Source organism: Homalodisca vitripennis, unplaced genomic scaffold, assembly GCF_021130785.1.
Source record: "Homalodisca vitripennis isolate AUS2020 unplaced genomic scaffold, UT_GWSS_2.1 ScUCBcl_2380;HRSCAF=7077, whole genome shotgun sequence".
NCBI lineage: Eukaryota > Metazoa > Arthropoda > Insecta > Hemiptera > Cicadellidae > Homalodisca > Homalodisca vitripennis.
The window spans coordinates 52,119-65,365 of NW_025778497.1; the positions used below are offsets into that span (position 1 = coordinate 52,119).

General features: G+C 37.4%; 1 protein-coding gene across 1 annotated transcript; it reads left to right on the forward strand.

The window, feature by feature from the left end:
* Nucleotides 1–1,606: 1,606 nt before the first annotated feature.
* On the forward strand, nucleotides 1,607–7,479 carry LOC124371996 (the record flags this gene model as incomplete). Its single annotated transcript, XM_046830369.1, has 7 exons — nucleotides 1,607–1,849; nucleotides 3,266–3,620; nucleotides 5,072–5,269; nucleotides 5,616–5,806; nucleotides 6,139–6,287; nucleotides 6,850–7,181; nucleotides 7,390–7,479. Coding segments are annotated over exons 1-7 (1,497 nt in total), but the record flags the coding sequence as incomplete, so codon positions are not given.
* Between the last annotated feature and the right edge of the window lie 5,768 nt (nucleotides 7,480–13,247).

Consider the following 13,247-nt stretch of genomic DNA (forward strand, 5'->3'; position numbering starts at 1 on the left):
CAAATGTTAAACCGTTTTAACGGTTAATAGTTTATCGTAAAGAGGAGTAAAACTAATATGGTTTAAGAATATATTTAAGAATATGTTGCGTTCGAAGTCATTGGTAACTAACTGCTAGTAACAAAAAATATTATCTCCTGTCGTTCCTGGATCACTATTTGAACGAGTTTTAAAATATGTCGAAAGAAAGAGGTTTACTTATTTCTAACAAAACCTAAACCAACTTGATGTAATTACAACTGTATAAACTGTGTTGAATGTCTACACAAACTAATTCAAATTGACAAAAAACTTGTTCTCTATAACTTCATAGTAATAATATACAGGGTGTTTGAAAAGTATGGGTACGGCTTAATATTTTAAAAACCATAGGAGATAACATCTATAAACTTTGCACAGTGTTATATGGCTATGTAAACTATTTTTTCTTGGTATTACCATGACATATCAACCATGGGGGGACGGCCCACAGAGGAAAACATGGAAATCTTAAATTGAAGCATGGGTCGAGTGATACCTCATTTGAAAGAGCTCACTTAGTAGAGTTGAATTCCGCAAACCGCATCTCAAAAGGTTTATCCAATCAGAAATGGCGGGTTGTTTTAGGTACACATTGTAAAGTACATTATGCGCTGCCATTTCCGACTGGATCGTCGTATTCTGATGCGGTTGGCGGCATTTCACTCTACTAACCAATGTGTTTGCACTGAATTTTTTTAATCAGCAAATTATGTCATAAATTTATAACAAAATAAATAAAACACAATAAATACCGATGTTTTTTAGTTACGTTATGTGATATTAAGGCAATAGATTGCAGGTGGTTCATCCCCCAACTACTGTTTTTGTTTGTGAAGGTAAATCTATTTTCAGAAATGTGATGAGGACACACAGTAGCGTAGCCAGAAATATCGTTCGGGGGGGGGGTCCGAAACTGGGGGATCCGGGGGACGTTTTGTGTGTTATAGTAAATATCAGATTTACGTACAAAAACACGGGTCATTTAGAAAAACTGAAAATAATTCATTTCAGACCTAATTTTTGGAGTTAGACTTTTTTATAACCGCCATTGTATCACATTTACATTGCATTATAACCCAAAAAATTTTGTCACACCAAGAGCCACTCACCCTGTATAGGTATTAGTCGGCGTTCAATTGATACCTAAAATCACCGTCCTAACATAATTCTATGTACCGGACCCCCTAGACCCCCCCCTTCGCTACGCCACTGAGGACACAATGTGACAACTCCGGTGGGGGGAGAGGGAGTGGCAGCTTAACTTCAGCTCATGTTTCCTTTTGTAATGTCAAAGTAACCCAACTATATCCCAGATAGACTAATTACGAAAATTTCGTAATAGTATTGCAATTAAGGGATTATCTTATCGTGAGGGGTGTGGTATTTTTAGAAACCCTGGAAGGGTTTTTTTCCAGGAAATTATTTTTTGGATTTCGTCATCTCATGCCGGCCGTATAAATAGAGGTTCGTTTGAAAGAAAGATTCAGTTTATTCGAGGTAGTCACTGGAGTCACTTCAGAGCTCTTATACCTGTATAATTATGGATATCGTTCGTAGTGACCGGGGTTTTGATACTCTATGTACACAACAATTTTATTTATAAAAGTAACAAATTACAAAACAATATTCGATATTTAAAATGTAATATGAATACATGTTTAAGCCGGGCATGCTTTAATGAACAAACTGCTCAAGTGACCACCACACCCCACAACCACGATCCTGATGAAGTGGCTGTAGAACTTCTGCACTTGAAAAATGAACTCAAGGCCCAGGCAGTTACTGACCACAGGGCGCCGAGAGTCATATTTGACGATGTTTGTGTAAGGTAAGTAATAATAATTATCTTAACAGTATTAATTTTGTCTTTTGCTTTATTTTTTTAGTAACTCGTTCTTTACCCTTACTTAATTAGCTATTGATATAACTAAATAAACGTTTGACTTACCATTATTATTAAGTTTATTTGTCATATACATATTTTCGTGAATTATACTGCCATGGGCACATAAAAAAATTATATCCAAGATATAGAATGTTTTGGTGCATGTTAGGTTTGAATATATACAAAAATAGGTTAGAATTTTGAAAGATTCAGAATCTTAAATTGGGTAGATCTTACTTGAGTTCAAATCCAGTTTTACTTTGTGTGTTCCATTGACACTTATTCATCATCCAATCATTCTTGTCGGTGTAGTGTAGATTTAATACTGGTAGTAGTAATTCTTGCAGATCTGAGAGTTCTGGTTGCCATCCAATATTTAAGTGTTCATCATCTAGTAAATGTCTTTTCTGTTCATGGATTCAAAAACCAAGATTCACCAATTTAATACAAATAATAAAAAGTATTACTGTATTTAATAACTCAAATGTTGATTAACTTTGATGGAAAAAGGTTCTTCTCTATCTCATATTAAGACATTTATTTTAAGATAATAAAATTCCTTCTATTGTAAAGTCACTAGCTGATCTAAAAATCACTTTATAACTCCAGGTGTTGTAAACATACTTTGCATAACAATCTCCTTGATACTAAGATATAATGTATTTTGTGGTATTTGGTCTAAATAAATGATTTTATTTTATCTGATGATTCAATTTTACATAGTTTATTTATTTCTATCTTATATTTATGATAATTTGTTTAATGTTTTCTATAATAGGTTGCTAGTTTATCTTAATTTTAAAATCTATTGATTTATAATTTTTATTGTAAGTTATCAAAATTGTACGGGAGTATGTTTCTTCTTCTTTAATGGATTCCTGTGTGTGTGTGTGTGTTGTGTGTGTGTGTGTGTGTGTGTGTGTGTGTGTGTGTGTGTGTGTGTGTGCGCGTGTGCGCGCGCGCGTGTGTGTGTGTGTGTGTGTGTGTGTGTGTGTGTGTGTGTGTGTGTGCGTGTGTGTGTGGTATAAACTCCTTTAGTTAATCTTTTATAAATAAACATAAAATAATATGAACTATTCACTTTTCAAAACAAAACTGTAATAATAGTACACGGAAATTAATAAAATATGCCTAAATTCGAAAATTAGCAAGCTAATTTTAAATGTAACTCCCATTATTTCTTAGCTCTACTGGTTAGTTGGTCGTTAAGTTTCAAACTCGGGTATCTAAGATTTTTATCCTAGTGTATTTAAATGCATAAGGCTTTGCATAATTCAAGATTATAGATGTACACAACCTTATTTTACATACAGTTTTTTTTAAAACAAACAGTCTATTATACTATGATGATTTCCATAGGTTTCCCAGAGCAGCTTTAAGGATCGGGTATCCCGGGGTACGCTCAACAATATACAAATATCGTCAACGGGGAAACCCGCCAATACCTCGATCCTTACAAGAATTTTCCACCATACTCCTTGGAGACCAGTGGAGACATCTTTCTATGACCATCGAGGGTGGCGACGAACCACTGTTCCGAGGTGTCGTTGGCGGAGAGGCTGAAGGGTGGACAGCAGCCATATATGTTTCACCGCGACTACGGACTGCGCTGGTCAACACGCAACGGCTCCACATTGATGGAACATTCAAAGTATTACCCGAACAGCTGCATGCTTATCAGCTGGTGACAATCCATGGCGAGTTCTTGAATCATGTATGTATACAGAAATTAACTTGTAAAATAATATATGATAAAAAAAATCATCGTCCTAACTCAATTGAAAACATCACGTTAACCCCAATCACTGAAGTCCAAATTAGTTGAATTTCAATTCAGTAGAGTTTTTCAAGTGTATTTTTCGACCGAAAGTGATTTTTTAAATTTTTTTCAATAATTATATACACGTCTACAGTTTAATGACACTAAAATCAACGTCGTAACTTAATTCTAAGCAGTCATTTTACGTCCCCAAGACGAATTTGAACGAAGTGGTCGCTAATTTAAACTGTTCGCCGTGTTCCGGTCAGGTTACTTTGCGACATCACGTGACCGCGCCCTATAGAAATACCGTGATTACACTACACTATCCGAAAGGCCGAGCCCAAAAGTATAGTTTGATACTTTACGATTTAAACGAAAAGGACAACTCTATTTTTAACAACGACCACTTTAATAAATTAATTTAATGTTTGTAGATAAGAGTAGTGATAACTCTTCTTTTTTCTCTTGCTCAATGCTTTATTTTTTAATGTCTTAAAATTTCGGAGGTGGTCCGGACCCCCTGGACCCCCCCCCCTTCGCTACGCCACTGGGTTCAGGGAGATCGAGGAGAGAGATATAAACAGATGGGGCAGAACACTAATTGGCGGTACTTGGGGTGGAGTGGAATGTGCCAGCTGGCTGCGTTTCACTGAAAACAGGATACGACGATGCGCATGCGATCTATAGCGGTCAGAGTTTGCTATACTGTTGCAAGCTCAACCTTATTGCCTCCTTCCCTCTCTTCCTGTCTTATCACTTATCACTCAGCGCTACTTCCAGGTGTAGAACCCGCCGAGTCTTCTTACCTACAAAGTATTAGCAGTAACCGGAGGTCGTATTTTAATTATGTACACGTGGATAGGAGGAATTAATCGATCCCGTCCTATATAGCATGACTATGAATTTATAATAACCTAATTTGTTTAAAGCAATAATCGCCTAATACATTTTAATTCCAAATTTAATAGTTTGTTATATAGTTTATAGTTGCAATTTACCCGTTGTTTATCTTAACACTCTTCAGGTATATAAACATGTAAATGTGTTACCTTAATCTTGAGGCGTAATCTTTAGAAAAACATTATTTCTGAAATAAAAAGATGTAGTGCATTAAATTAGTCTATATTACATGGTTTTAAACTAATCTATATTATATACGTAATTTGTGGCTGAAAAGTTATTTCGGACTAACGATATGGCACCTACAAAAGACACAAACAATGTAAAAATTGGACTTCTTAAGGGCAATCAATGTGATTTCTTTACGCATTTTGTACTAAAGCAGCATTAACTAGATATTATCATCGATTAAAGAGATCATGTAGAAAAATTATCAATTGTAATTAAAACTCTTAATAACCCAGGAAGTTACTAAAACTAACAAACTATTCTTCGTGTTTCAGCTGTTTCCGGTAGCTTTTGTGCTAATGACGAGGAAAACACAGGACTCCTACCAAGGTGTTTTCGTATTTTTAAAACAATTGATTCCTGATTGGAATCCGCAGGTCATTTTGACTGACTTTGAGTTGGCTATGAGCAATGCTGCTCAGTTAGTATGGCCTAATGCTCGAGTAGTCGGATGCTTCTTTCATTTTGCACAGGTATATATAATAACTTAATATATAAGTTTAACTCTAATTATATTGTTTTATTATAACCATTCCTCGAGATAGTACCCAAATTGAAGCTCAGAGCAGAGAGCGCTCTGTGTATGCGTACCATTCCTTTTTTCTAAGAACATAGAGACTAAATGACTAAATTCCTTTTGTCCAACAGGGTTAACTGGACCTTTTCTTCGCAATGCGCTTTTTTTGCTGTGCCTCTTTTATCGTAACACCTTATTTTGTACAGTAAATGTTTAATATACTGTATAAAGGAAAAATGTGGACATTTATTATCTGGTGACATACAATTAGTTATATTATACAAGAAAATTTACGTTTTTAGGCAATCTATCGCATGCACAGGCAGCTTCGCCTCCAACACATAGTTGACACCAACGTACAGGCTGCTAAGACTCTTCAGATGCTGATGTCATTAGCTTTGCTGCCTGCTGAAAGAATTGCACTTGGCCTCAGGGTCATAACCCACTACGCAGTGCTGCACGGTCTGGCAGCCAGATTCAGAATACTGCTTCGGTAAGTTTATCAGGATGTTTGGTATTAAAAGCTAGGCCTTGGTGTTTCTCGTGTGCTCAAAATCAGTTTATTGTTAGATTTCCTATATAATTACTCTGCTTCCAGCAATTTTCAAAATCTTTCCTTAGAAATTAGCACAACTTAAGCCTTTTCGAGTAATTTTTATGCATTTTGGTACAGGTATTTTATGTTTTGTATTGTACATTTTTATTTCTCCAAGATATAGTCACAACAATATCGGTATGACAAATAATTGTTTTTGATTGTAACAAACTATGTCACGGTAGAATTTATTTTTTTATAGTTTATAGAGTATTTTATGTATATTGCAGCTATATGGAAAATTTCTGGATGCGGATGGTCGGTGCAAATCGATTTAGCGTGTTTGGCGAGCCGCACCGGACCAACAACGCTCTGGAGGCGTTCCACAGCAGCTTATTAAGGACAATGGGGCCACATCCTGGAGTGTGGAAGTACCACGGTAAACAGTCTTTTGCCATTTCATTAGACGTCCTGCGGACATATATAGATATACAGACAGATAGTAAATATTTATATCCCACCAGCAGACAAAAGAGAAGCTGTGCTAGCCTACTTGGTGATAGGTTTCAATGACGCTCAGCCAAATTCCATTATACAAATAATATCATAGATCTTATTCTTGTTTATGTAAAAAATAAAGTTTCATCCAAAATTTAAAGCTTACGCTCAGCAAATGACAATAAAAGTGCGATACTCTTTTAATTTCAATCTTGCAACTAAAATAACTTTATGTTAATATTAAACAAACCGGGTTTTATGCTTTGAATTTTTATTTGCACTTTAAGCATTACTTCGGCATTTGAACATTTATCTTGTCTTTCCAATTTATGTCTAAATAGACAATGTAATATTGTAATTATAACTAATAAAACCAGAAGTCTACTCCTTTTTATTGTTATAGTAGTTATGGTCTTCCGTCTTCCGTTGCGGTCTTTATGCCTTCTCTAAGACATATTTTATACAAGTGTCAATAAACTGAGGTTGTTTATCTCGTTTCACAGATAACCTCAGGAAAATTGAAAATGCCCAGTGGCAGGACTACAATCGAATGGCGAATGGCGTACAGCATGTTCGCCAAAGAAGGCGTGCCTACGTGCGCCAAGACGCTGCAATACACCAGGCGTCAACCATGTTGATCCAGGGGAGATACAATGAGGCGCAGTTCCTAAACCGCGTGTCGCACTTTACCTTGTCGTTAGCCGACACAATGAGAGCTGAGCGAGTGCGGCTAGCGGCAATCCCTGGCAATGATGGGCGCCGTGTAGCAGCAGCAGAACCAGTGATGCCACCACCACTTCTGCAAGCTGAGCAAAATCGTCGTCCTGCCCCTGAGGTTTGTAAACTTACTGTTTTCGTTGTAGTTAATTTTTGACACCTAAGGAGGTCATAATTATTACAGCAATTTCATATTTCAAATTGGCTTTAAAGGTTTGTGTATATTATATTTCAAGAAAACTAATGAAACTAGAACCCCTTTCTTTCCTTGGCATACTTTTGCATGTTTTAAAAGTCATTCATACTCATTCCATTGTATGTTACAGATACAGCCACGAGCTGACCTCCCCGCTGGAGATAGGGAACTTCCTCCTCCTGCAGCAGTAGTGGTCCCACCGCCTCCTCCTCCTGCAGCAGTAGTGGCCCCACCGCCTCCGCCTCCTGCAGCAGTAGTGGCCCAACCGCCTCCGCCTCCTGCAGCAGTAGTGGCCCTGCCGCCTCCGCCTCCTGCAGCAGTAGTGACCCAACCGCCTCCGCCTCCTGCAGCAGTAGTGGCCCTGCCGCCTCCGCCTCCAGCAGCAGTAGTGGCCCCACCGCCCCCTCCTCCTGCAGCAGTAGTGGCCCCACCGCCTCCCCCTCCTGCAGCAGTAGTGGCCCCACCGCCTCCGCCTCCTGCAGCAGTAGTGGCTCAACCGCCTCCGCCTCCTGCAGCAGTAGTGGCCCTGCCGCCTCCGCCTCCTGCAGCAGTAGTGGCTCAACCGCCTCCCCCTCCTGCAGCAGTAGTGGCCCCACCGCCTCCGCCTCCTGCAGCAGTAGTGGCTCAACCGCCTCCGCCTCCTGCAGCAGTAGTGGCCCAACCGCCTCCGCCTCCTGCAGCAGTAGTGGCCCCACCGCCTCCCCCTCCTGCAGCAGTAGTGGCCCCACCGCCTCCGCCTCCTGCAGCAGTAGTGGCTCAACCGCCTCCGCCTCCTGCAGCAGTAGTCGTCCAACCGCCTCTGCCTCCTGAAGTGCAAGCAGCTGACCCTGCTGTTGCGCCACCCGCTCAGGCAGCACCTGGAAGGTACTGCGTAGTTTGTCTGATGGAGCGTGCTTCACACGTGGTCATTCCTTGTGGTCATGTGTGTTTGTGCGCTGAATGCACTGACAGGCTACCTGCCTTCCAGGTCATCCCTCATTGCCCTTTATGCAGGCACAACAGCACTGGGATTTATAGAACATTTTGGTAGCGTTATTTATTAATAATTTTTAGTAAGGTTTATATTTTTAATTTATAGTGACTGTTCCGATTTTGTTGTTTTATTTAGATTTTATGTTTCATTTTACTCTACATTAAGATATTGTACAATCTTTTTGTTATTTTGGGTACTTACTTAAAAAACATTGTGTCAATAATTGTTAATATTTTATATATAACTTTACTTATGTATATATTCTTATTTCTTATAGATTCTAATTTCAAATGTTTTTATAGCCTATGTCTTGATTGCTGTGTTCCAATTTTGTTGTATTATTTAGATTTTATGTTTCATTTTACTCTACTTTAAGATATTGTATAATTATTTGGTTATTTTGGGTTCCTGTTTAAAAACATTTTAAATCAATAATTGTTAATATTTTATATATTACATTATTTATGTATAGATTCTTATTTCAAATGTATTTATAGCCTATGTCTTGATTGTTGTGTCCTACACTTATATATAAATAAATACATACTTATATAAGTTAATATGTATATACAATATTAATATGTATATTTTATATTATATTCATTTGTTCCTCTATGTATTGCCATTTACTGCCTTTTACTCTTTTTTTCAAAAGTACTATTTTAGTACTGCCACTAAACAAAACAGACTTACAGACTTGATAAGCGATTCCAGCTTATCCAGTGATCGGCCGGCTATAATGGTGGCATGGTGGCATTTTAACGTTTTCCCTATGAGAACAATGTTAAACTTCAAGCAATTTTACGAGCTTATATTTGATTGCAAAATTGTGAGGTAAATCTCATTACCCTCCGGGTGATACATGTTTTTACCTACGGTGATGGGTATATTTTGATTAAATGTGCGCATGTTAAAAAAAAACATTTTTTTAAAAGCAAAAACTGTATTGTAGTATATTGTGTTGCATATCATTTTATTCTGTACATTCGAAGGAATCGGAAAATAATACTATAAGTGGACTTGCACTAATATGATGACCCATTGTACTCTGCTGAATGTTCAAATTTACTTTTGCAAAAAAGTTTTTTTCAAATTCTCACAACGAGTACTTTATTATACAAATAAAAATTAAAAATGTGGAATAGCCATTTTGCTCACCTTTTTATGTACATTCCGAAAAACTACACATAAATGGCTCAATTCATTAAAAAAACTCAATCTATATATACAATAATGACTATGTACACCTCTTTTTCTGAGCAAACTTCACTGTGATTCAATATCAATCAATGGACATCTTCTGGTGTATAAGTTCTCAACCACACGGGATTGGAAAATTCTTGAATAGGCTTATTTGGATTAGGTGGTATCATCTTCATCACTATCACTATTATTTACAGTATGATGAGAAATATCTACTTCAGAAGATTCTTCAAAGTTTGGAACTTATTCCTTACCGCTGCCAGAAGAATGACACATCTGAATCAAGTTCCGGCACATCTATATCACTAGTATCTTCCAAATCACTTATTTCATCATCTAAAAACATCTCTGATTTGATCTGAGCCTAAATTGTTATCCATTGCCACTAAATACAGCACAATTCAAAACAATAACACAGTAGACACCATTACTGTATGGGTGTAACAACAGCAGAAAACAGCTGGTTCAAATCATCGATATATCTACCGCCAAAACAATCTATTAGATTCCATAGAGAATATAAAAGAAACTCCAGAATTTCATGATTACGGCACTATATCAAACATTAAATTTCAACGAGAATTGTTGCAAAGCGTTGCAAAAAGCGCTTACATAATAGTAGCGCTCGCGACGATATCACCCGGGCGGACGATATAATCGTCGCGGCCGATACTATTATCACCGCGAGGGTAGACAAAAATACGCATCCAAACGCTGTTTTAAAATTTTTAATTATACAGTAGAATCCCGCCTATCCGAGGTAAATGGGACCGACACTACCTCGGATAACGAAAATATCGGATGATCCAGAGACAATGTAAAATAGGTTATACATAACAACAAACATGTTGTATTTTAAAAAAACAGTATTACTTGGAGACAGAGATTCAGAATTGGGAGTAGAGAGCTCAATGGCGCTATCGTTTTGCAACACTGTGTGATGATCTAAATGAATAATACAAACAAGTACTGTGGGGTTCGTGCACTTTTTGAAAGATGTAGTATTACAATGATGTCAAACTTTTGATGCATAGACTATGTATTGATTGAGTATATTTGCAAATCATTTGAAAACTACCATGAAACCAGAGTCATTGATTTCGGCACTTATCGGTGTGATCAAAAAAGATTATGAGCCACTAAATCTAAGTCTAGTACAAGATTGATAAACCGAGTACTCTGTTAATTCTGAAAAGAAAACATTATGTATTCCCTCAATGTAGATTTTACAACTTGAGAATGTCCATTTGGTGGAAGAGGCCGTTATTGTGACACGAATGAATAACAAAATTCATGTTTGTCTACATAATATTATGCACGGGCTCAGCCTGATGCAATAGATAGGATATGCGGGTCCGCCAATCCGGATATCCCCGCCAGGCCTCGGCAGACCCGACTGAGCGATTGCTGAGACCACTTTGGGGTTGTAAATACGCGTGCGGGCGGCGCGGGCCTGACTGTGACACGACCACAAACCTCGAGGTGCAGAGGCTCTGTTCAATTGGCGATGTTACACAATCATCTCCTGCTCGTCTGTGCAGCTGGCCTGCCTCAGTGGCGTACCGAAGGGGGGGGTCCAGGGGGTCCGGACCCCCCCCAAATTTTAAGACGTATTACAAATAAAGCATGGAGCAGGAGAAAAAAGGAGAGTTGTCATTACTTTTTGTCTACAAACATTAAATTAATTGATTTATTTAATTGAAGTGACCGTTGTTAAAAATACAATTGTCCTTTCGTTTAAATCATAAAGTATCAAACGATACTTTTGGGCTCAGCCTTTCGGATAGTGTAGTGTTTATCACGGTATTTCTATAGGGCGCGGTCACGTAACGTCGCAAAGTAACGTGAACCGTAACATGGCGAACAGTTTAAAATTAGCGACTACTTCGTTCAAATTCGTCTTGAGGACTTAAAATGACTGCTTAGAATTAAATTACGACGTTGTTTTTAGGTGTCAATAAACTGTAGACGTGTATATAATTATCGGAAAAACATTTAAAAAAATCACTTTCGGTCGGAAATAAAATACACCTGAAAAAACTCTAATGATTAGGTAGAACTTCAACTACTTCGGACTTCAGTTATTGAGGTAAACGTGGTATTTTTTGATTGAGTTAGGACGACGATTTTTGTTATCATTAAACTATACAATTGTACCTATATAATTATCGAGAAAAAATCACTTCCGGTCGGAAAATGCTGAGGAAAACCCTCTACTGATTCAGATTTTGACGATTTAGGATTTCACTGGTTGAGTGGTTGAGGTAAAAATGGTACTTATAATTTTTTAGGACGTTTATTTTAGGTATTAATGCAACGTCCACTAATTATCGAGAAAGAAAACAATAAAATCACTTCTGGTCGGAAAATACCAAAGAAAAGCTCTACTGATTTCACTGGTTGAGTCGTTGAGATAAAAGTGGTACTTAGAAGTATGTTTTGAACATTGATTTTAGGTATCAATTGAACGCCGACTAATACCTATATAATTAATTATCGAGGAAAAGTTGAAAAAAATCACTTCCGGTCGGATAATACAACCGGAAAAATCTCTACTGATAAGAAGTTCCGACTACTTTGGATTTCACTGACTGAGGTATTATTTCATTTTCCTTGGTATATTCCGATCGGAAGTGATTATTTTTGTTTTTTTTTCTCGGTAAATATATATTTATTAGTCCGGCATTGAATTAATATCTAAAATCAAAGTCCTAACATAATTATAAGTAGCCTATCATTTTACCTCAACCACTCAACCAGTGAAATCCAAAATCGTCAAAACTTGAATCTGTAGAGAGCTTTTCTTCTGTATTTACCGACAGAAAGTGATTTTTTTCTCGATAATTATAAAGGTAGTCGAGTATTAATGATAACAAAAATCGTCGTCCTAACTCAATCAAAAATACCACGTTTACCTCAATAACTGAAGTCCGAAGTAGTTGAAGTTCTACCTAATCATTAGAGTTTTTTCAGGTGTATTTTATTTCCGACCGAAAGTGATTTTTTAAATGTTTTTCCAATAATGATATACTCGTCTACAGTGTAATGATACAAAAAATCGTCATTATAATTCATTCATAAATACCTCAATCAGTGAAATCAAAAGTAGCCGAACTTCTAATCAGTAGAGTTTTTGCGGTGCATTTTCCGACCGTTAGTTTGATTTGTACCCGAGCAACACTCGAAAATTGCCCTCCTTCTCTAAAGGGATTTAGACCGTCAGTGGCCCAATGTCCCCGCAGAGGTATTTCATTTTCTCCACAGAATATAGTTGGGTCAACTATACGCTTGAGTGAAGCTCTGTTTTGTTCTTTTTCTTTCTTATCCAGTGAATCCAACATCACTTTGGTGCCTTCTATTCGGCCAGAATCGAACTTTGTAGTACTAGAGTTGCTGTGAGAGTTGTATTTGCCTATTACATCTTTCCACTTTCTATAAGGCGTAGTTACTAAAGCTCCATATTTTTGGTATTTACCTTTTACCAGTGAACTCATTGGCAAATAACACACAAAACGTCCCCCGGATCCCCCAGTTTCGGCCCAAATTTTCGGGACCCCCCCCGAACGAAATTTCTGGCTACGGCTACTGGCCATTAGCCCTCTCTCATGCACCGCATCTGTCCGCTCTGGTCTGACCGAGTGACCACAGATTATAAACGCTGAATATTAAAAATAACTACCGTGAGCATAAATTATTTTCATAACTTATGAGAAGGATAAACAAGCTTTCACGTAAAATGCCTAATTAAGTGTACTCTTTTTAATCCAAATATATTCATTTTAAACATTATTATTTTTTTACAGCCAAAATAG